This window comes from Macrosteles quadrilineatus, unplaced genomic scaffold (assembly GCF_028750875.1).
Source record: "Macrosteles quadrilineatus isolate MER2022 unplaced genomic scaffold, UCM_ALF_1.0 Scaffold_1__1_contigs__length_201487025, whole genome shotgun sequence".
Lineage (NCBI taxonomy): Eukaryota > Metazoa > Arthropoda > Insecta > Hemiptera > Cicadellidae > Macrosteles > Macrosteles quadrilineatus.
In genome coordinates, this window is record NW_026542594.1 from 99712840 (window position 1) to 99739060 (window position 26221).

The following is a 26221-nucleotide window of genomic DNA, read 5'->3' on the forward strand; positions in this document are numbered from 1 at the left end:
CTTCCTTCGCCATTTACTACGTCATAGACCTGTTTCCTTCCTTTCTCATAGCATTTAAGTATTACAGATACATTTATCTAACTGCCCAAACGGTTCCCCACTCTGCACTGCCAGCCTTTACTACCTCCTTCACCACATCCTACGTCGTGGGGCCTGTTTCCTTCCCTTCTCATAGCATTTTAGTATTGAGGATACATTAATCTAACTGCCACAGACGAATCTCACAATATGCTGATGCTCATACTTTACTACTTCCTAAGTCACTTCCTACGTCATGGACCTGTATTCATCACTTTCCATTGCATTTTAGTATTTTAGATACGTTAATCTAATTGCCACAAACATTCTCACACTCCGTACTGCTAGCCTTTACTACTTCTTTCACCATTCCCTATGTCGTGGGCATGCTTCCATCCCGTCTCATAGCAATTCAGCATTACAGATACATTAAAACTTCTACAAACGGTTTCCAGTTGCCACACGCCACACTGCTCAGTTTACTACTTCTTTCACCTCTTCCTACGTTGTGGATCTGTTTCCCTCTCTTCCCATAGCATTTTAAGATTGTAGATACCTAAATCTAATCGTCATAAACAGATCCCACACTCCGAAAAAACTCGCCTTTACTACTTCCTTCACCACTTCCTACATCGTGGACCTGTTTCCCTCCCTTTCCTTAGCATTTTAGGATTGCAGATACCTTAATCTAATAGTCATAAACAGTTCCCACACTCCGGACAGCTCGCCTAAACTACTTCCTTCACCACTTCTTACGTCGCGAACCTGTTTTCCTCCCTTCCCATAGCATTTTAGGATTGCAGATACCTTAATCTAATCGTCACAAACAGTTCCCACAGTCCGGACTGCTTGCCTTTACTACTTCCTTCACCACTTCCTACGTCGTAGACCTGTTTCCCTCCCTTCCCATAGCATCATAGGATTGCAAATGCCTTAATCTAATGGTCACAAACAGATCCCACACCCCAAACAGCTTGCATTTACTACACCCTTCACCACTTCCTACGTCACGGACCTGTTTCCTTCCCTTCCAATAGCATTTCAGGATTGCAGATAGATACCTTAATCTAATCGTCATAAACAGTTTCCACACTCCAGTCTGCTCACCTTTACTACCTCCTTCACCACTTCCTACATCGCGGACCTGTTTCCTTCCCATCCAATAGCATTTTAGGATTGCAAATACCTTAATCTAATCGTCATAAACAGTTTCCACACTCCAGACAGCTCGCCTTTACAACTTCCTTCACCACTTCCTACGTCGCGGACCTGTTCTCCTCCCTTCCCATTGAATTTTAGGAATGCAGATACCTTAATCCAATCGTCATAAACAGTTTCCACAATCCAAGACTGCTCGCCTTTACTACTTCCTTGACCACATCCTACGTCGCGGACCTGTTTTCTTCCCTTCCCATAGAAATTTAGGAATGCAGATACCTTAATCTAATCGTCATAAACAGTTTCCACACTCCAGAGTGCTCGCCTTTACTAATTCCTTAACCACTTCCTACGTCGCGGACCTGTTTTCCTCCCTTACCATAGAATTTTAGGAATGCATATACCTTAATCTAATCGTCATAAACAGTTTCCACACTCCAGACTGCTCGCCTTTACTACTTCCTTCACCACTCCTACATCGCGGACCTGTTTCTCTCCCTTCCCATAGTATTTTAGGAATGCAGATACCTTAATGTAATCGTCATAAACAGTTTCCAATCTCCAGACTGCTCGCTTTTACTACTTCCTTCACCACTTCCTACGTCGCAGACCTGTTTTCCTCCCTTCCCATAGAATTTTAGGAATGCAGATACCTTAATCTAATCGTCATAAACAGTTTCCATACTCCAGACTGCTCACCTTTACTACTTCCTTAACCACTTTATATGTCACGGACCCCAAGCTAGTGTCGTCATTTGATTGTATTTATGATCCATACCGTTTCTGTTCTAATATCTGTGGAATAATGCTATCAGCTATTTCCTTATCTACTGCATTCAAAAGTCAACAGCTGATCATATGTCTTTGTTTATGTGTCAAATACTGCTTCCATAAGGATTACATTGAAACTTTGAGACCCAGTGGGGCGGAATCCTGAGGGACTTTTTTAACGCCATATAGATGTTGGCACTCACCGATATGGTCTTTATCACCATGCAAAATTTGAAAACGATTGATTCAGCCGTCTAGGAGGAGTTTGCGTATTACGAAATGCATAAGAGTCGACGTATAAGAGCTTCGCTCAATAAACAGAAAATTAAGAAAGCCAAAATTGAATACAATAATAGTTTAATATCCAAAAGTACAAATAAAACAAAGGCTGTGAGGTCGCTTGTTAAAAAATTATCTAACCATTCGAGGATGTCCTCGGGAATTTCAGAACTTAAAGCTGAGGGATTCAATAAGTTTTTATATCAAGTGACCATCAAATTGCAAAAAAACATACAGATAAATAATCATGAACCTGATTTCACTTAATTTCTTGAAAAAGTAGATATGAGACAGCATATTTTTGAGTTTCTATTTGTGTCGGTTGAAGAAGTTTATAAAACTATCAATAGCTTACGTACAAGTAAATGTTTGGATATCTATGGATTGAATTCAATTATACCTAAACACGCTTCTTTTAGTATTTGTGAAGTATTGACCACAATATTTAATAGGATTGATAGAAAAGGGTGTATACCCAACAGTACTTAAAAAAATTAAAGTGGTTCCAGTTCTCAAGAAAAATAATGATAGTTACAAAAGCTTCAGACCAATATCAATTGTACCAACCATATCAAAGTTGTTTGAATTACTCATGTATAACCAGGTGTATGAATACCTTGAAGGTAATAAAATGTTTACTGATAGGCGGTTTGGGTTTCGCTCTGGGAAGAGCACAAATGATGCTGTTGTTAGTTTAGTTATAGATGTGGTTAAAAATATAGAGAACAAAAAACTGGTTTGCTTTCGCTCTTTTGACATGTCAAAAGCATTAGACACTGTTAATCACAACATATTAATACACAAATTAAAATGTTATGGTTTTCAAGACAATTCAATTAAACTTATCAATTTGTATTTAAAAAATTGAGAACAATTTGTTAGTTTCAAAAATGAGCTATCTCTAGGAAAAAATATAGACGTTGGTGTTCCTCAGGGATCATCTTTAGGGCCACTACTATTTAATATCTATATCAATGATCTGCCATACAATTTGTTAGGTCAAAACATTAATAGTTTTCTTTACGCTGATGACCTAGGCTTGAATGTTTGTTCTGAATCTAGAGATCAAATTAATCACATCCTGCAAAATACTACTGATCTGATTTTTCAGTGGTGTAATGCAAATAGATTATGCCTAAATCTAAATAAATTGCAAGATTTAGAAATTTGTTTCTCAAATAGGCAGCCCCTATTAAATGAGATAAAACTTGTAAAATTTCTTGGAATTAATTTAAATACAAAACTAGATTGGAAGAATCACATGGTGTACGCTCTAAAACTCACTGTAAACCTATATTTAAACATTTAAAAATTTTAACTTTACCTCCAATATATATTCCTTAAGTTCTGTTGTGTGTAAAAAATCATTTAGAAATGTTCTCAGAAACTTCAAATGAACATAATTATGAAACCAGATTTAAAAACAACTCACAAACAGTGCTTTGTAAATACTCAAAGAGTCAAACAAACATTTAATACATGGCTGCTAAATTGTTTAATAATATATCAGTGGAGTCTCGGGAGTTGTCCTTGAACACTTTCAAATCAAAATTGAAAACATATTTAATACAAAAATGCCAATATACAGTGGAGGATTTTTTTACATGTCAAAATATTTCTATTTAATTGTGCCTGTATTATATATATATATTTTTGTACACTAGATCTTATTATATTGATTTATTAGATGTAAGTATATATTTGCTGAATTAATAACACCATTATGTATTTTGTGACGATTGTTAATGCATTGTGAAATGTCTACAACAATAAATTGATTTGATTTGAAATTTTCTTTGTAACCATTATACAAAATTGCATCAATATAGGCTACTAAATTATTCATTTTTAAGCTTCACAAGATGGCTTAGAAAGAAGGTGCATAGTTTTATGTTTTGAGAGTCAAAAATTAGTATATAGTCCAATCATGTAAGTTCGCAAACTTGTTAAAATAAACGTAGGTTTGCACATTTTGTACCAAATTTCATCCAATTTGGATAATTTTTACTAGAGTTATATCGTTAATATTTCCCTCCATCATGGAGTCATTATCATTGTCTCGTGGGTTCCCGTAAACATAGTGAACATCTCCCGCCATCACCGAGTCATCATTGTCGTCACCCGTGTACTGAATTTGTTGTGATATACAACAAATATGACTAGACCCGAAGACCTAGTCAGCTGATTAGACAATCGACGACAATACCCACAATGCACATGCACTACGAGTGGTAGGAATGAACCTCCAGCCGGGGAGCGGTCACTGCCAGCTGTGTTTCCTGTCTTCTCCAAGGTTGTAGGTGAGCTTTACACCGGGTCATGCAAATCAATTCCGTTCGCGGGGTTAGCTGGACAAATTTCCATTTTCATTAAATCGTAAAGCCCATATCCCGCAGGGATATAATTGCCTCGCGAAGTGAAAGTAAAATCAGTTTTGAGAAGGGAGAAGTCGCAAAATTTCTTTACCAGCTAGCACAAACCGCCATTGAAAATTTCACAAACTCGTCGATCAAACAATTCATTCGCGTTTTTTCGTAAAAAGCTCACCTAATTCCGTAGTTCCTCTCTCCCCCCTTTTTGTTTTTGTGTCGGACGTCCAAACTGTAAGTAATATATGTTAATTATTGTCTTATCTAAAATCTTCTCAGTGGGTCGCACATGCAATTATTTTTCATGTTGTACTTTTGTCATTTCCTGTTACATAAGCACATGTCTTCAGATTTGATTTTTTGGTAAATGATTTCTATATCCATTTTTAGCTAGTCAACCAGTATTAAATCGTAGATTGTGATATTATTATAATTTTAGATTTAAATAAGTGAGCAGTTTTTTGTAGAGAAATTTAACGTAACTTGCAAAGAATCTTATTGTTATATAATTATTTGTAAACTCACTATTTTCACGTTTGTTGCACTATTCGATCAAATATATTTACTAAGAGTGTAACAGCCATTGTTGTTTAAATTGGGGAAAATAGATTTTTTAAATTGGAAGTTGAGGTAGACTGCAGGTTCGAAGAGATGCGGCAATGTTAAATGAGGTCGTGTGTGTTTTTAAGACTCAATAAGACTCAATAAGAATTTATTAATGCCATTAAACTTATTACAGTAATAGGCAACGTCATACAGTACAACACATAGGGTTGTATGTAGCATTTTGAGTGTTTCAACTTAGATACTACTTTATCCACATGACATTGGTGGCTTAACCTACAAGTTTAAAAAATCTTCTACAGTGTAAAAGGCATTTGTTTTTAAGAATGTCATTACATACGATTTAAAATTTTTTACAGACAGATTTCTAATTTCTAATGGTAACTTATTGAACAATAGATACTGTTGATAATGGTAACTTTTGAAGGTTTTACTTAATCTAATATAAGGTGTAACAATATTGTGCTTATTTCTAGTGTTGTGATTATGATTGCTGTGCTGCATGGGAAAGTTAACTAAATTTTCTTTTACATACATAAGGTTGGAAAAAATATACAGTGATGGCAAAGTTAAAATATTGAGCTGAATAAAACTAGGTTTACAAGATTCAGGTTTAGTAAGACCCATAATAGTCCTGATAGCTTTTTTTTGCCAAGTGAATATTTTGTTGGAGGCAGCAGAGTTTCCCCACAATCGAATTCCATAGCTAATTTGTGAGTGGAAGAGGCCAAAATATGTCATCAGAAGAACTTCTAAGCTGACACTATGCTTAAGCTTTCTTAACAGGTGGACAATACGAGACAGCTTTTTAGAAAGTTGAGAAACATGTTCTTCCCAAGTCAATTTACTATCTAGATAGATACCAAGGAGTTTGACAGGTTTAGTGAGGTTATTGCACAGTTGACTTTTTAAGGAAAAGTACAGGAATTCGGTTTTATCTTCATTTAAGGTTAGATTGTTGGCTGAGTACCATGACTTTGCGGTTGACAAGGCATTGTTGAGTTGAGTTTTTACATCAAATTCAGTTTTCGCAGACACTACAAAAGTTGTGTCATCAGCATACAACACACTCAGTACTGGAATATTGCAACTAAAATCGTTTACAAAAACTAGAAACAAAAAAGGCCCTAAAATGGAGCCTTGGGGAACACCAGCCGTTACATTAAGCATTTCAGAAACAGTATCCTTAATTACAACAATCTGTTTTCTATTACTTAAATATGAACTTAACAAGCTTAACTCTAGATTGTTGATACCATAAAAACTTAATTTACTACAGAGAACATTGTGAGAGATTGTATCAAAAGCTTTACTTAAGTCTACTAGGCAGGAGCCAACTACCAGTTTCCTTTCAAACCCCTTAAGAATATAGTCCACAACTGTTTCAACAGCCATGGCTGTGGAGCGCTTGTGTCTGAAACCATACTGATGGTCATATAGTAAATTATGAACTGAGAAATATTTGTACAGCTGCTTAAAAATACATGATTCAATAATTTTACTGATGATGGGAACAATTGCTATTGGGCGATAGTTCTCTGGACTGCTTCTTTGACCTTTTTTAAAAATTGGAGAGATCTTTGATACTTTAAGGGAGTCAGGAAAAATGCCAGATTTTAAAATGAGGTTGGTAAGAAAGGTGAGGGGATGAACAATGGAAGAACATATTTTTTTTCACAATACAGTTACTAAGTCCATACACATCTTCACTTTTGGAGTTGCTCAGTTCAGACACAATAGAGGCAACTTGTTTGGCACTCACTTCCTCCCATTTGAAGACATTAGTATTACTAGGCCTAGAACCATTTCCAGCGTGCTGTTGAAAGTTTTTGATAAAGTCTGTATGCTTGGGGCTGGTAGGAGGGTAGGCGTTGGACTGTGTTGCAACATTAACAAAAAAGTTGTTGAGTGTGTTGGGGGATAACGGAATGTCAGTGTTGACCTTTGAATGTCCTGATTCTTTCTTCACTATTTGCCAAGCAGCCTTGCATGTGTTAGATGAATTTAAGATCATTGAATCATTAGCCGCTATCTTTGCATCTCTTATTGCATTATTATACATTTTTTTAAAGGCATTAAATCTAGTTTTATCATCATTGCTTAAGCTAACCTTCCACTTATCATATAGACACAACAAAGTTTTTTTCATTGATCTAAGTTCTGCATTATACCAATTCTTATTTTTTGTTGTAGGCCTAGAGTTACCCTTATGTTTTACATTAATTATAGGACAATACAAATTCAAGAAATAATTTAATACATTCAATATAAAAGAACAAGCTATATTTACATCAAAAGTTCCATAAAGAGGTGACCAATCATAGATATCTAAGTTAAATCTCAAGTTTTCAACCCTATGGTCCGCAGTCAGGCGTTTCTTCATTATTGCAGGTTTGGGGTTTAGTTGAGATCTATTTTTGTCAATGATTGAATTGTTATTCATAGATAAAAACTCGACCCAAACAGCAGCATGATCTGAGATAATGTCTTGAGCAGTGAAAGAACAGGACAAAAAATCATTGTGAATATTAGTAAAAACATTGTCAAGACAAGATGAGTTTCTGGTTGGTTGGTTGTGGGCTGGATATAGGTCAAAAGATCTCATAATATTTAAAAAATGATTAGTTTCTTGACTTAAACTTAATATATTAACATTGAAATCTCCTACTATAGCTATGTTGGCATACTTTGACTTACTTATCATTAATAATAAACATTCTAGGCTATTTACAAAATCATAAAAATTAGAATCAGGTGTACGGTAAACATTTACAATTATAAAATTAAAATCACAAAGATTAACTGCAGAGGCCTCAAAGATACTATTAGAGCATAAATCAGTGATATTGATAGACTCAAAATTTATATTAACTTTAATAAACACTGCGGAACCGCCGTGAGTCAGCGGAGGAAGCCTGCAGTATTTGCCGCCAAGTACGAAGTTCTCGGGAGTGTAGAATGGGAGCTCTTCATCAAATAGCCAGTGTTCGCAGATGCAGACAACGTCAGCAGGTTTATCAATAAGCATTGTTTCTATAAGTCCAAGTTTATTCCGAATTGATTGAGCATTGATGGACACAATTGTCAACAAACTGTCTTTTTGTAATTCAGGGTTATCTGCTTGGATAACTGGAGTGTCAAAGAGTTCAACTTGGCTTACACTGTGTCTTGAGCTCTTCCTAAAAAACTTTCATCATTCTTACGAAAACCTACATTGCCTGAGCGATGAGCCCTAGGAGGACGATACTTGCCAACCACAGAGCCTTCAGGCCAGAGTTCAGGGTTGAGAAATTCGTCACACATTTCAAATGGTACACCTATTTTAAAAGATTTGTAATGTGCAAACCTGGAGGGTAATTGATTACACTGATAGTCACAGTCTTTAAAGTCTTTCAAGAAGTCAACAATATTTTGCTCAGTTACAGAAGGGTCAAGACCAGATACAAACAGCCAAAAACATCTTTTAGCAGTCTTTAGGGTGTTTCCAGGACTTACCTTGTTTGTCCCACGAATAACTTTACTGATATTTGTCATCCTAGTAGGATTACTTTTAAGAACATCACTATAGGACGGGTTAGTAGTACTCACCCCCGGAGGCCTATGACTGCCTACAGTAGCAGAGTCCGGTGTTTTAGTTTTACTAAAACACTAAAATGATGATAAATTCTGCTTATCACTGTTTACCACTTTCGTCACATTTATCGGGTTTTTCTTTGCTAGCCTAGAACTTTTCCTGACTTGAGTCCATTTTGAGTTATTAAAAGTTTTAGTTTTTATAACTTCACCATTCAGATCAGAGTTTACTACGGCGGTTATGTTGACAGATGCAGATGACAAGTTAGAAATAGTGGAGTCACTGCCGATGAGATCAGTTTCGCCACTACAAAGAGTACGACAGTCGAGTTTAGTAGGACTGGCAACGGCTTTTAAATGTGAAGTCGTTCCATCTAGTGAGTCTTTCGATGAAATGGACTCATTATCGACATTAGATTCAGTAGACTTTGGATGAGGATCCGTCCACGATGTTTGCAGACGACAATCTTCATCTACTACTAGATTCACATTTTCGAGCTCCAAATTATGTTCGGAGTTAACCTCAACTTTATGGGAATTCAATATTTGTTTTAAGCTACTGTTTGCCTTTATACTTTGATTAATTAAAATATTTAGCTTCTTTTCCAAGGTTTTTCCTAAGGTAGAGATTGCACTATCATTTAAGTTAGCTTCAATTATATCGTTTGAGCGGTTTTTAGTTACGTTAATATGGCTCATTACCTTTGAGTCGCACTGAGCACAAAACCAACGAATTACGTCTTGAACTTTTCGTACTTCATTTAATTTCTTCATGGGTATGTCCAAACATTTTAAATGGAACCACGATCCACAAAAACCCTCACATAGCAGTGGTTTTTCACTTTCTAAACAGACAATTTTACATACCGCACAAACCAGAACTTCATCTCCATCCGCCATTCTTTCACAAAAAAATCTTTCTTTTTACGATAGATGAATGAGTGAATGAATGAAAAAGTGCTTTTATTTACAAATAAATGTACAACAATAACTTTTTTAGCACTAATACAACAATGGACAAAAAGCCTGTCTTAAGGTTGGCGTACCTGGTTAGCACTTGTACAACAATTGACTAACGTAAACTGTTCTCATTAATCAGATTAAAATAATAAAACAATACATTTTTTGGCAATAGACATACAGTATTTCTAAAACGGATTTATATACATATATATTTGCATAAATTAAAAAAGAATAATAATGAAAATATAATTAAACTTTCCTTTTTTAGAAATAGAACAATAACCTAAATTCTAGCAATATTTAGCAATACTTGATCAAATTAATATATATAGATTGCAACAATTCTTGGTATATAAATAATACATTTCTAACTTAGAACTAATGCAATTTTGATGCCTTAATGAAACTATTAAATAATTATAAAAAACATTTTAAAAGTAATGAAATTTGGGGAAATGATTTTCACAGATTTAATTCTTGGATTAACCCCCACCGATTCGAAATCTCTATATATTGTTCCTGTGTCAAAATTGGACTGCTAAAATAAAATTTCCATATTGAATTTAAAATGGGACAAACAGATATGAAGTGAAAAACATCTTCTTTCTCTTGTAAATTACAAAGAGTGCACAAATGATAATTGTCTACAAGCCACGGTTTGAAGTTGAGGTTGATAAGCTCAGCTCTTGCCTTGATCGCCCAGGACATTACAGTTATGTCATATCTGTCAACCAGGTATGTCTTATCTTTTAGGTCGATAGATGAACCGCCATTGTACTCTGTAGCTATAAAAAGTATTATCCACATGGCCAAAATGTAAACAAATCTGTGGAGGGATCTTTAAGGCAGAACCCAAAGGGAATTTACTTTGTTTTCCTTTTGATAACTCATCTATAATAGACCAAGACCAAGACAAAACTAATAAAGATTTCAAAAATGTAAAAACACTTTGCAAAACTACAGATTAGGGCCATTTTTTTACACTTTAATCGTTAAAATCGGTCCAAAAATGAGGGAGGAGTTCTGTTCTTAGCGTGTGGCTTAGCGTATTATATATATAGATTATAAAAAGTAAAGTGAAAATGATGTTATTGCTTACAAATCTGTTTCATTAAAACTAGCCGCTATACCCGTGCCTTGCAACGGAGTCAGTATGCAAAAGAGACAATATTCGGTTCAGGTGAAAATATAATCATGCAAATGGAAATTCGCTTAGTCTGCAGGTTTGCTGCGGCTGGGGTATTTTATAACTGTTTCCAAAGAAATATATATAAATATAATTCTCATAAAATTGAGGATAAAAGCCGAGGTTGATACGGCGACGGTTATAGAATCTAAATTCAAATTGTTTCATCAATATTTATCAATTTCTTTATCAATGACATATTCCATGTGAAAGTTAGGCGCGTCTAATGCTGGGCGCGTACTAGCAGGGCTCGAGCTCCCAAACCGCCTCTAAATGTACTCTAATTGAATGGTAATTGAACACCTCTTGTTGAACTGTTGACGTATGTACCTATAATAGTCATTTTTGAGGTGTTGCCTTCCGGATTACTTAACAAATACTAATCTAGAGGTTAAATACCTTGTTGCCAACGTAATCCTTGGTAGACTTAATGGCTACCGGTTTAGACCTAGACGGCCTAGACGTGGTTTTTCGCTCCTAGGAGGTCGTCATAAAGTCTTCAAAAACACATAACGAGACGAACAAGTTTTGTCAATAGATTATTATCAATTCCATTGTCCGAAGAAGATTACAAGGAAGAGGTAAACACGCTAAAATACATTGCGGTGTCCAATGGATACAATAGTAATATTATTGACAAACTCATTAAGAAACACAAAAATAAAAATATCCACACCAACAAGAGAACAAACAAACCAATATACATATCTACTGAGTTTGGCACGTACTTTAACAGCACGTTGAAGAAAGAAATGTCAAAGAACAATGTTGTAGTATCGTTCAGTACTAACAATAGACTCTCATCTGCATTAAGAAACAATAGGAATAAATCTACTACTGATAAATCGGAAGGATCTGGTGTTTACAAACTTAATTGCGACAGCTGCTCTAGTTTTTATATTAGACAAACCACCCGCTCATTCAAACTAGATATAAGGAACACCTGCCAAAACCATCCATCCACAAACCCAATTCTGCATTTGCTGATCATCTGATAAGTAATAACCACGATGTCTCATCTATTGACAAATCCATCAATGTATTACATTTTTATAGAAAAAGAGGTCGTTTCCTGGATACAATCGAAGAATATGAGATATTCAAGGCTGGCAAGAAACATCCCCAACACATCCTCAATGAAAAAATATCGTTTGAGTCAAATATTATTTACGAAGCAGCCTCATTCATACAAAACTTATCGGAAGACAATGGCACTGATAACAACAAAGGATAGGAGGGGAGGGGAAGGACACGGCGACGGTCAGTCTAGACCTACACCCTGAACCCGCAGCCGCGCCGTGAGTTGTATGGCCATACTTTATTCGTTAAAATGTGTGTTCGTGTTCGTTTTTGTTATTTGTTCGTCTCGTTATGTGTTTTTGAAGACTTTATGACGACCTCCTAGTAGCGAAAAACCACGTCTAGGCTTGACAATGACACCATAAGTGTGTCGAAACCGGTAGCCATTAAGTCTACCAAGGATTACGTTGGCAACAAGGTATTTAACCTCTAGATTACTATAATAGTCTCATAAATTATCACCATTTCAAAAAGTAAAAAGAACAAGCTGTGGTGTTCCAAAAACAGTCACTACTGGAATTTACTGACAAAACTATAACAAGAAAAAAATCTCATAGCCTGTCAATGATTTGGACATTACTTGACTAAATTAACAAAATGCTATAATACCATTAACTTTTGACAATTATTGAATTTTAATAAATTTATATTTTTCAGGTACTCCATTATCTCCTGAGAAGACTTTCTTGGCCAGCAAAAATGATATTAGTTATTATAAGTACTCATAGTAATTATTTTACCACTGACATTGTATGCAGCCTAATGCTTTTTACTGTATACAATGTAGCTTAAGGCTTAGTTAATAGAATTGATTGAAGGTGTTCATTCGTCAAACATTTATCGGATTTTATAATTTAATATATTTCTTAAGTAGAGTATTTTGAAAATATACATGGCAGACTTAGTTTGGAATTTTTTTAAGTCAGTGGGACTCTAAACTTTAAATTCTTGAGTATTGAATAAAAGTGGAAAAAACATTAAATCATCATTTATTTACCACAATTTATATGAAATTGTTAAGTATTTATATGTGTATACAGAGTGAGGTGGGTAAATTGTTTCCCAAAAAACTAACAACATTTTAGCAACAAGCGAACGAAAAGCAATAGTATAAGATATGTACGGCTACAATACATCCAGACAACATTTAATATGTACAGTTATGTTTATTTAGATGTTGTGCACGTTTGCTTTGGAAAGTAAATAATTTTCTTGTATACTGTCAAAGCTATATTCATGTTTTAAAGGACCCACGGGAACATATTTTTTTACGATTACAGTGTAGACCATAAGGCTGGTTACACCCTAGTGTCGTAGTCATGGCACGTGAGAAATATTTCTTGATCCTTTGAGAGTGAAAAATTAGTGATATTTGTCATATCTATAGAACTGCCTCTGTTACCATATAAGTAGTAGCATAGACTAAGCAACACAAGTAGACTCCTCGTCCCATTGTAAATTTTGAAGCTTGTTTTTTGTGTCTAGTTCATGTACGTCCACATTGATCGCTGGGGTAGACGAAATTTTGTTTTAGGGTTATTTTCATGATTTGTGCTATACTAATTGGTTTTTCATGTAGGAGACCAGTTATTGTTTATTATTACATCGTTTTATTTGGTTAATTGAGGTTTTAAATGGCTGAAATAACAAGAAACAAATTGTAAACTAAACACATCCTCTACAGTTGGACGTACAGAACTAACAATAAAATTGGCTTCAGCTGTTCCATAAGGATGACAAATCTACTAAGGGAGTATGTTTTATTTATGGTAGTAGTACTCATACATTTTATAACTAAATCCAAAATTAAATACCCTAGTAGTATAAATATAAGTAAGTATATTATTTTTTACCATTTAGTCATTAGTCATATTATTATAGTGACTATCTTAGTAGACTTTAAAAGAAAAATAATGTCAAAAGTTTTTGTTTTTTAAAGTTTCGGTGGTTTTGGGATTTTAGGTTTGGTTGTGACACATCACTAGAGTATAGTTAAACACCTTTGATGTTATTCTACTGCTGGACTGTGAACACTTTAACACGTTCGCTGCTACGGCGCCAGGAGCTAGGAACGTTCCGGAACGTCACCGTTCATTGTTGTTTAACGTTTCCATGGATCAGCCAGCTCGTCACGAGCGTCTTATATTTCCTTTCAGCTCATGGGGACGTACTTTTCTGACAATAAAAAATATAGTTTCCCAAAATCACCACCAGGGTCGATGGAACAGGGCTTTGTCCCACCTCTTTTCTGCTAGATAGCGACACTACTTTACCGACTGCAACCTAGGTAGTGCTGCTATCTATCAGAATCACTTAGTACTATGTCCAAAGCCAGTTTTATTGCAGAACATTGCCCTCCAGTATAACTATTATTGTTTTTACTGTAATTCAGTGTATCGGCGGCAAAGTTACGCAGCGGCGAGCGTTAGTTCAGCTCCTGGCGCCGTCCCGGCATCTAGCGGTCAGCAGCGAACGTGTTAAGAATACTTGTTGCACCTGAGACTTAAAGAAATTTATGGTTTCAGCAAAAACCAAATTATGTTAGAAATTGTCAATAGTTGTGTACAATGAACAGATTGTTCTGGATTAGTTGGGATCTTGATGATTTGGATGTTCAATTAACCTTACAGTAACCATGCATAATCAACTTTATATGAAAACACAAAGCCACTGTGTTATATTATTGTTCAAAGAGTTACTGGGTGAATGTTTACTCTCCGTCACATTACAGCATAAGCTACATTATACATTATACAACTCAGTCAATCCAAGTTGAATGTGAATCCATTACCTACCCTACATGTGACATTAGTTCTAATCAAAAATTATCTCATATCACTAATTTATAGACTTCTTACTATTTTGTATAAAAACACACATGTTTTACTTACTGGACTGTCATTCTTAGTACTTTCTTGGTAGTTAACACACAGTTCACATATTCAGTTTTATTATACATTTTATTTTGATCACGATATATGTATAGCCCATATAGTTTTTAGTATTTTATATATATTATTTTCTTATTTTATATTCTCACCTATAATATTAGTAGAATTAACCATGGGTTGTTTCCGAAGTGTGCTTTAAGTGTATTTACTAACATTTCAATATTTATAATCCAATCAAACACTATGTTTTATTTTTATATATTAACTAGCTGTTTTGAAATTAGGTGAAGTCCAGCACGCAATTTACTTTCTTACCCTTAGTATCATTGACTATTGGAGTATATGGAGAAACTATTGTTTTTGGCAAAATTTTTGAGTTTGAGTTTTGAGTGGATATATCCATTTTGGGTCCCCCTAGACCCAAAAGAATGGTTTTCGAAGTGATGTCTGTGTGTGTGTGGATGTGTACAGAGCTACAGACCACACCTGTCGTCAGATTTTGATGAAATTTGGTATGTAGGTCCTAATCCATGGTATCGCCAGGTGTCTTTTTCGTTTTTTTGAAATTATTATTTTTAATAGGGATTTAAAAAAAAACAATAACAAAATAACAGAGAAATAAGATTTTCTCAAAAATGGCCTGAACGATTTTGATAAAGATTTAGTATGTTATAGTCCTTTAGTTTTTGAACAAAATAGTACAAATCCCATTTCGGTAGAAATTACGGTTCAAAACTTATTGTAACTTATGTTATTTTCCCATAAAAAAATCCCATATAATTACAAAAAATCGGATTTTGTAAATACACCCGGTTTTGATTAAAATTAATGTGTTATGGTCGTTATAATTCTAAAAAAAATAATTCAACCCCCATTCGTGTAACAATTAGGGTTTAAAAGTTATTGCAACTTTTTCGATTTTTTTTTCTATCCTACAAAATTATCTTAGTTACTCCCACCGCTTACCCATGATAAAGGTTGTTGACAAGCTTATGGGAGAAAGTATGTGTCAGAATGCTGATACCGTTTATTTTTCATTACAGTTGTATCTGTTAATGTTAGAATTTGTGTTTATTTCTATAACTGCCCATAAGAATTGTTGGTTGTCTATCCTTGTAATTGATTTGTATCCTTGACCCATATTGGAAATGGTTTTAAACAGTCCAAGATAATAAAAGCATTAAAAATCATTTTCAAACTTCAGTAGGCATCTGATTATCCTCAAAAATGAGTAGCTGAGTGATCGAGAATTGTCAAATTGTGAGTAGCCTATGCAAACCTAACCTTAAATGCCTGGTAAATAACAACACAATAATAATAATAGTGTGGTAATTTTGACATTAACCCTCCGAGTGTCCCTTGTTTTGGCCTTAATGTCTGCCTATTTTTAGCTCATTTGCAAGGTTTTATTAAAACGGATATGAGAAGCTTAAAAACAATGTTCATTATACTGTTCTATATACCATTTTGTTTGGAAAATCATGGGCTTCAATATTATATATAAAACATAAGGAACATTTGTTCAAAAAAAATTTTTTTAGGTAAAAAAAAAGATATTTTGGAAAACTTTCAAAAAAAAATTAAGTTTGCGCTCAATGAAATTGTATAAATTATAGGCCTATAAATATTTGAAAATAGCCACTTTGTTCTAAATTTTATGAGGATTACAAATATATAATAATATAAGGAAGTAGATTTGCAAATAAATAAGTTATGGGCAAAAAACAGATTTCAGTACATAGCGTTTAGCTAAGAATGCATAGCCTAACCATAGCTAGGAATCTGGCTGATAATTTACATCAATATCACTACCTACTTCTTCAGGATCATCAACCAGCCCTTCAAAATCACTTAAATCTTCTTATAATGCACCAGTATATCACTACTTTTGATTTTTAACACTAAAACAATGATAAACGTAATAAAACACATCAGTCATCGGTCCGAGGTTATAACCAAGCTGTTTACAAATACGCACGTCAGCTGTCTGCTACAATTACGATCGGCTCGGAGAACATACAGCGCTGAGACAGACCTCTGGAGAAAGCTTAGAATCTAACGAAAAGAACAATACCTAACTCGATCCAGTTCAATCCGATTCAGTCAGTCATAGAGCCTTCGCCGTAAATAGTGTTTGTGTGTCGCTGTAGCGACACTAAACACTACACAAAGTGTGTTATGTGTCGCTGCAGCGACAAATAACACTCGGAGGGTTAAGGGTATGGTTTAGCTTTAATGCAGGTTTAAGTAATACATTTAAACAGGTTAGGTTTAGGTAAAACATTTTAAGTGTGCATACCTTTTACATCTCTGTTTACAAATAAAATAATATTAGAAAGCCTTAAGTAAAGGCCTAGTAACTTAATATCAAAAATAAAACACTCACGAAATATTACTCTTATTTAAATAACATAGGCCTATTATCTATATGCCTTACTTTGAATTCAATTGTGATACAATAAAAATAACCAAGTGTGATAAAATATTGAGTAGGCTATTTTGTAAAATTTGTAAGGTAATCCAAAATCATTTATATAATTATGAGTATTAAGTTGTTTGTGATAGTACGAGGGCTATTCAGAAAGTAAGGAACGTTTCGTTCTGACGCCACTAGGGTCACGTAAATTTTGGTGCATGTGCACTCGGCAACTCAGTCGGCGCCCAGCCGTGACAATGGGAACATCCTTGATTTGCCCATTTTTTCGCAGTTTTAACTTAGAATATGCGCTGCGTTTGAAAATCCCGTCAGTTGTGAGGTGCGGTCAGTGATACGGTTTTTTTGCGAATTACTTAAAACCAATAGACATTTATTGCCAAGTTTGTGAAGTTTACGGAAACAACGTACAGTAATGAAGTAAAGTTCTGTGCGAAAATGGTGCATTCAGTTTAAAAATGGCCGAATTGATGTCCATGAGTCGTGACAAAACCAAGGGCGGCGCCCGAGCATTGTGACTGATGGAACTGGTCGCTAAAGTTGATGAAAGGTTGGCGAAAAACGCCGATTCACAATAACGGAGCTTTCGCTTTGATGTATGATAATTTCAAACAACAATGTCCGTGAAACTTGAGGGAAACGCCCCTAGTGGTGTCAGAACTAAACGTTCCTTACTTTCTGAACAGCCCTCGTACAAGTGAGGTTGTGAGTTTAAGTTACTCAATGCTGATTGTGATTGTGAATTTTATCAGACATAGTCTACCCTCCATTAGAATTACAGATGCCTGTTTTGAAAGCAAAGTCATTTTTAGCTCGTTCAGAAATTGGATACATCCCATCTATTTTATTTCCCAAAGGTTTTTGCATCTCTTTTCATAGTTTATAATTTTAAAAAGTTCAATAAAAATAAAAAACTTCCAGTAAGCCTACAAAGTAGTGCATAAACATTAAATTTTATTTTATTTTTTAAATAGTGATAAAGCATGATACATAATTTCTTGGATGAGGAACATTTGGCTTCAAACACAGCATGACCTCTGTAAATCTCATTATGAAGCACAGAAGGGACAAGTAAAGATGCGCCTCATGGATGGAGGGTTGGAGAATCCATTTAATTTTGTCTGAAACTTTGATATTTATGTAATACTTTATAACTCTTATTGTCGAGTTGCCAAAGATTTTACTATTTATTTACTTCTGACTTGAAGAACCATGTCCATTGTGGTAACACAAGCATTATTTGTTTGGTGCTATATGTCATTTTTATATGTTATTGGTTATTTGGTAATAAACTGATTGAAATATTATTTAAATTTGTATGTTTTCTATACCTCGGTTCTTAGTGTCGAAATAACTGTTTTAAAATTCTGAATATGATAGGGTCATAAAATAAGATCCTGTACAATTATTTCAAAACAACTTACATTCCCTTACTTTTTTTATTCAAAATATATTTTACTCTTACTCTTTTTAAACCCAGATTTCAGGACATCATTGATTAGCTACCTACTTAGAATGCTTATTATTCTGTACAGTTTTACAAAACTCATACTAACACAGTCTTATAAGTTTTGCTCGCATAGAAAATAAATTGTTAACTAGTGGCTTGTAGGGACATAGGTCCCTAAAAAGCTCAAATGTAAAACAAATTATTTTAAAATATAAACTCAGAATCAAATAACTATGTGTCAGGATATATATCGGATGGGCATACGGGAGGGACTATGGCTAAAGGTGTGCTAATGTCTTCTCTTGAGGCAACACGATTACCCTAACGAGATGATGCAATTCCAGCGGCATTCGTGGCGTATTTGATAGCGTTTTGGACTGGTGTCTCCAGTTCGAAACCAGCCGGGGACACTAACTTTTTGTCAAAGATTTTGCTTAGAATGCGAATACTTCTTAACTGTACATCTTTTGTTAGAAAATTCAAATTCAAATTCAAATTCTTTATTAACTCATAACATCTTTTGGTGTACAATGTACATAGATAGGAGTTTTGTCAATATTTATAAAACTAATACTCAACTGTTATATTTGATAAAACTAATTACAATTATTAAAACTTTACAAATATAATAGTAATACTGAACAAAAAGAAAAAAATTATCTGTAAATTCCTAAAACTAAGCTCAAACCGCAAGACTAAATACCAGTCTGGTCTGTATCAGGACAGGATATAGGCTTTTGTCCTGTATTTAATTCTACTACAGCAATCTTTCTTAAACCGTGGCAGAACCTACCCTTCAATGTTATCAAGAGAAAAATTCTTCAATACTATAGTAAGACTTTTCCAATAATAATTTATGTAAGGTTTTGAAGACATTTGTTGATGAATTTTTGCTTATGCTTTTTAATAGCTTGTTAAAACCTTTGATTGCCATGTAATTTGGACTATTTTCATACAGAGAAAGTCTATGGTGTGGATATTGAAATAAGTGTGAGTGACGTGTGAAATAGTTATGGTTAAATTTAAACTTATCAAAGCTGTCCTGATTATTGTAGAGTAACTTGACAATTTCAAATATATATAAACCTGTTACTGTTAAAATTCCAAATTCTTTAAATAATGATCTACAGCTATTTCTTTTGGAAACATTTGCCATTGTCCTCACCACTAATTTCTGTGCATTGAGAAGTTTTTTCGTTTTGGAATTGGTTCCCCAAAGAACAATACCATATCTGAGTCTAGATTCCATGTAGGCATAATATACTAGTTGGTTAGGTTAGGTTATGACAGTTAAGTTTTATAGTTCAAAAATGTAAAATTAATTTTATAATTAAAAAATTATTTTATAATTAAAAAGTTAATTTTATAATTAAAAATTATAAAATTAATTTAAATTTTTTCAACTTAGTGGTTCTAGCGGCGAACGCTGACCCTACAAGATATGTTAGCCATAGTCCCTCCTGTGTGCCCCACCGGGATATATATCCCAGTACCTACATCATATCTTTTGTGTGAAAAACAATTTGTTGATTGTCTGTGTTTGCTCTTGTTGATGTTATTTTCTATAAATAATTTGAATGACTCAGAGGTTTAACCCTGCTTAAGGCAGCAAACATGCTTGTGAATAAATATTGGTTTACTAAGGTAGATTTGGTCTTTTAGTTAATGATGATATTGAAATATTGGAAATTGTCTTCGTCAAATATGAAAAGGCGAAAAAAGGTGTGTTGAGATAACCTTATTTCTTGGTCAAATCCGCTAAATTAGCACCCCGACCCAGTTATTATTTCTAAGTTTATGCTTCTTTTGTAATGGTTTAACAAAATGAGTGTAAAGTAAAGGTATCAAATTGACTAAACTTAACCCTAGATTTGTTTCTGATCAACATTTAAAAAACTACTATTAGCCTAGTGTAAGTTTATGCGGTGGTATTCCTCCTAAAGGTGCGATTGACTTTACATATTCTATCAAAAAAGGGCTTAATCAATGCCTGATTACTTACTATTTTGCGACTGGTTAGGGTTCCATTATTCAGTAATCGAAACCAATGACGAAATTACTTTTCAGCAGCATCTTTGACATGCATATTTTTGGTTGGTTTTAAGAAACCGAAACTACCTAGGTTTTACTATTATATATGGATGCTGCCTTTACTAAAGTGAACCTTAAGTTCTTTTTTTTGTTTTTTTTTTTTTTTTGTATTAGAACCTTGTTTCCTTGGAACAAACAATATTGTACCTGGTTAAAATCCCCCCAAACAAAATTGTTTTTTCCGTCCATTGGAACTTGTTATAGTACTTACTAAATGATCAAATACCTGTACGGAGGAACCTATTTCATCTTTATTCCCAGGTTGTTTTCTAAGAGTGGTGTCATAATCTTGTTCTATTACTCTATTCTAAATAGTCAGCTGTTGGTAAATATTAAATAGTAAAATAAGCATCTAGACTGCCAGTGCAAGTCCGAGGATCGGAGGATCGTGGATCAGATCGAAAAACCCCCCACCACCGCTCAGTGCCGATGGCGTGACGTCAACCATTACTGCAACGAAACGGGCCTAAGTCATGAGCCTTTGTGGTGAAGTGGATAGCGTGTCGGGCTGATAATCTGAAGGTGCCGGGTTCGAAACCCACCGGGAGCACTAACTTTTTGTCAACAATTTTTTTCATATCAGCAAGTTTGGTTGGTTTGGTTAGGTTATGACAGTTTAATTTTATAATTAAAAGATTGTAAAATTGAATTTGAGACATTTATAATTTTATTTTTAGAACAGAGCTATTTTTCGATTAGTAAACCTTCATTCGAGCTTTATCATTATCAGCAAGTTTAGTTAGGTTATGATAGTTTAATTATATTTAATTCAAATTTAATCTACAAATTATACGTTTTGACAGCGACAGTGATACAGATAACAATTTTCCGCGAACAGTTAGATAAGCTATGCTGATGCGCCGGTATGATTCGCCGGGGTGATCTACTGATCTGATCCACGATCCTCCGATCCTCGGACTTGCACTGGCAGTCTAGACACTAGTAATAGTAAACACTTCTTATTGTTACTTTTTGAAAAACATTACACTACAAATATCTATGTTGTTAATCTACGTGTATTTCAATAGTACGGTCACAACACTTTTTGGCGACGAGTAAAAACCAAAATAATGACATTTTACACGTTCAAATAATCTTTAATTATTATTCAATCTGTTTCAATCATTCAACCTACACATACTTTCATCACATTTGACTGGACCATAATGGATGCTGACCAGTTCAAGGAATTCTTACAAGTTTTTCAACAGCAACAACAAGAACAGTTTCAACAATTATTCTCACATTTCACAAAGCACGAGAAGTCGGAGGTATCAGTAAGTCTTACAAATATTGTTCCATTTGAAAATTTCGAACCTAGACGTGAAAAGTTTTGTAATTATCTAGAACGCTTTGAAAATTACTATACTCTGAAAGGCCTGACTTAAAAGGAAAGTATTGTTGCTCAACTCTTATGTGTATCTATTGGGTCAGTACATTACAATGCCCTATCAGCTTTTCTAGGCCCAGAGAAACCAATAAAAAACTTATTTTACGATGATCTTGTCAAAGTTCCAACTCAAATGCTTGTTCCTAAGAAAAATGTAGTCGTTTCTCAACATTACTTTTTGAACAATTATCAAAAGAATGGTCAATCAATGTCAGATCTCGTAGCCTCACTTCAGCGAGATTTAGTCGATTGTGAATTTACAATTAAATGTGAATGCGAGTGCGAGAAAACAAATTCAATCTCTGATGTATTTTTACGAGCCCAGTTCATCCGTGGCCTTCGAGATGATTGGCTTAAAGAACAGATTTTACAATCAAATCTCTCTAGTTTTGACGAAATACTCAACAAGGCTATTGCTTTGGAGGCATCAAAACTTGACAGCAAAGAACTTTCTAAACCTAATCAAACATCAAGTTTTAACAATTTTACTTCTACCGAATCTACTAATGTGATTTCCAGCAGTTACAGAACTTCCAGAGACCGTTCGAAAGATCCAGGAAACAGAAGATTAAACTCGAAAAGCAGATATTCACCTGAAAACTACAAGTCTAGATCATCTAGATCTGTCTCCCGAAAAAGGTACATCGACTTCAAGGCCTTGGGAATTGAAAACGTATGTTTGCGATGTGGTAAAAATAGTCACAAGGCAAGTAACTGTAGAGTAGACTATAAGAAGCTCTCGTGTAATAACTGCAAAAGGAAAGGACATGTATCAAAAGTTTGCATTCAATCACTACTCAAAAATTCAAAAGTAGATTTAGTTGAACCGTACTTAAATTCAGATACTAATAGTGAACAGTCCAATCAACCTTTTCATGACCCAACATACGGCATTCATAGCATGAATTGTACTGTAGTAGACCTTTTTGAAATGACTCCTGATCTCGACAAATACCTCATTGATGTAGAATTAAACGGCAAAGGTCAACGTTTTGAAGTCGATTCCGGTGAAAAATTTTCTCTACTTTCAGAAAGTGATTTCAAGAAACTCAAGCTTGGCCTTCCCCTACAGAATTCTAATGTTTGCTTTCATTCATACACAGGTAAAATCATTAAACCTATGTTCCGAACTTTAAAGTCTCCCTGCAACTTCGAGAAGGTCGCAAAACCGATCTTTACGAGGGAAAGAGATGTGCCATATGCACTACGAGAACAAGTTGAAAAGGAACTAGATACACTTGAAGCTGAAGGAATAATTTCCAAAGTCACAACTTCGGATTGGGGATCACCTCTTTTTGTAATACCCAAACCTAATGGCGGAATCCGCCTATGCGTTGACTACAAGTGTGGGGTTAACAACAGATTAGTACAAGCAAATCATCCAATACGTCGCATCAATGACGTGCTCAACAGCCTGAGAAACTCTAAGTACTTTTGTAAGCTTGATTTATTTTAAGCTTATTTACACCTGCAAGTTGATGAAGACAGTAGCAAAATTCAAACTATTTCAACACACAGAGGTACATACAGGTTCCACAGACTCAGTTTTGGAATAAAAACTGCTCCAGCCGAATTCAATCGGATCATATCTCAAATCCTCATGGGACTAAAAGAAAACAGAAGCCTATTTTGACGATATCATTGTTCATGGAAACACATTCGATGAGTGCCTTCAAAACCTACAAGCACGTCTTCAACGACTGTCTGACTACAACTTACATGTAAACAGAAATAAATGCACTTTTATGACTGAAAAAGTGGAATACCTTGGTCATGTTGTTTAACATAACAAAATCAGCAAGTCTCCATCCAAAGTTCAAGCGATTCAAGGTATGCCACGTCCACACAATGTCGAGGAACTCAAAAGATTTTTGGGTTTGGTTACATACTACTCAAGATTTGTACCAGATTTTTCTACAATGACATTTCCACTCAGATGTCTACTGAAGAAATCAGAACCATGGATGTGAACAGCTACTTGTGAATCTGCATTTATAAAACTCAAATCGGAACTCTGCAGTGACAGAGTGATAATTCCATTCGACCCTAACCTAAACCTCATCCTGACAACTGATGCTAGTCCTACAGGTGTCGCAGCTGTACTAAGTCATGAAATCGAAGGAGTAGAACGTCCGATAGCATACGCGTCTCGTTCTTTGAATCCGAGTGAAATGAACTATATTCAACTTGATAGAGAGGCATTGGCGATAATCTTTGGTGTGAACCATTTCTACAACTACCTACTTGGCAAGAAGTTCATTTTAGTTACAGACAACGAACCATTGACAAGGATTTTTCACCAAAATAAAGCTCTACCACAGATAACGTCAGCTCGCCTACTGCGATACGCTTCATTCCTCTCCGGATTTGATTACATCGTTCGATTCAAGGGGAAGTAGCAATCAAAATGTTGATTGTTTATCAAGATCTCCAGTCAAAACATGCAGTAGTTCAACAGATCAACAAATCGGGGAAGAAGTGAACCAGCTTTATTCTCAATCACTTTTTCAAGTATCCAACTATGAAATAACTTCAAAGACAATCAAAGAAGAAACCGCAAAAGACCATGAAATGAATGGAATAGTTCGAACCCTGAAAAACAATTCTACTGACTCAGAATACACCCTACTTGACGGTATCTTGTTTCGAAAAGACAGAATTGTAATTCCAACATCTTTACGCTCCAAAATACTCAGTGAACTTCATGAAACTCATCTGGGAATAACCAAAATGAAGCAACTCGCTCGACGCTACGTTTACTGGCCAGGAATTGACAGTGAAATCGAAAGACTAGTTAAAGGATGTAAAAGCTGCGCACTAGTGAAAGCAAGTCCACCTAAAGATGTGTACATCCGTGGAACCTACCTGAAAATAACTGGGACCGAATACATATAGATTATGCCGGCCCTTATGAAAATCACTATTTTCTTGTTTGTATTGACGCAAGATCCAAATGGGCTGAAATCGAAGTGTTGAAGGAGCACCCACATCTTCAAACACAATCAATCTGTTAAACAAGATATTTGCTACACATGGGTATCCGAAAGAATGCGTTTCTGATAATGCTACAATATTTACAAGTGAAGAATTCAGAGCTTACAGCAAGATCAACGGCATATTCCAAAAGTTCATCGCCCCTGGGCATCCAGCGACAAATGGCCTTGCAGAAGGCAACGTACAAACCCTGAAGAACAAATTAAAGTCAGCTTCTGAAGAACCTGGAACCCTGACAGACAAAGTGGGAAGAATCGTATTCCGTTATAGAGCTACTCCATTAGCTAGCAACCAAACCCCTGCTGAACTCTACCTCAATAGAAAATTAAGGATTCGACTTGATGCTATTTTTCCTTACCAACAACCTAAATCAAGTATCCAGCCTGTTTTAAAACCTGTCAGATCAATTCAAGAGGGGGAGAGTGCAAGTTCAAATATTCAGTAACAACAGACAAGTTTGGCAGTTTGGAGTAATAAAGAAGAAGCTAGGAAAAAGACATAACATAGTAACACTCGATAGTGGAAGAAATATCAAGAGACACATTAACCAGCTTAGACCAACTCTAGTAATGAAAGAAAAAATGGTAACATTTGGACCTAAGCAATAATTTGATGTACCAAGACTTCCGAACCAAACTCCATCTTATCCTGATCAAAGACCCGACCATATTGAACCAGAACCAGACCAACCTACAGAAGTTAACATTCCAGTTCGCTCTCCACGACCAATAAGACAACGACGACAGCCACCTTGGTTACGAGACTTTATCGTTCAAAAATAGTTTATGTTCTTCTCAATAAGTGAGGGAGAGTGTCGTAATCTTGTTCTATTACTCTATTCTAAATAGTCAGCTGTTGGTAAATATTAAATAGTAAAAACTTCTTATTGTTACTTTTTGAAAAACATTACACTACAAACATCTATGTTGTTAAAATAAAAAGATATAATTTACAATGTGCGTGTATTTCAATAGTACGGTCACAACAAGTGGCCTTGAGGTTATTCCACT

General features: G+C 34.9%; 1 protein-coding gene across 2 annotated transcripts in view; it reads left to right on the plus strand.

Annotated features, from left to right (window-relative positions):
* The window catches only part of LOC128996166 (xanthine dehydrogenase-like), a 111877-nt gene extending 95525 nt beyond the window's left edge, over nucleotides 1–16352 (plus strand). Inside the window, exon 25 of one of the 2 annotated variants that reach the window (XM_054421418.1) lies at nucleotides 12619–16352. In XM_054421418.1, coding sequence (XP_054277393.1) covers nucleotides 12619–12753 — 135 coding nt within the window. In that variant the 3' untranslated portion in view covers nucleotides 12754–16352. The remainder of the gene's footprint in view (nucleotides 1–12618) is intronic. The other variant, XM_054421339.1, reaches the window with a different exon arrangement.
* The last annotated feature ends 9869 nt before the right edge of the window (nucleotides 16353–26221 follow it).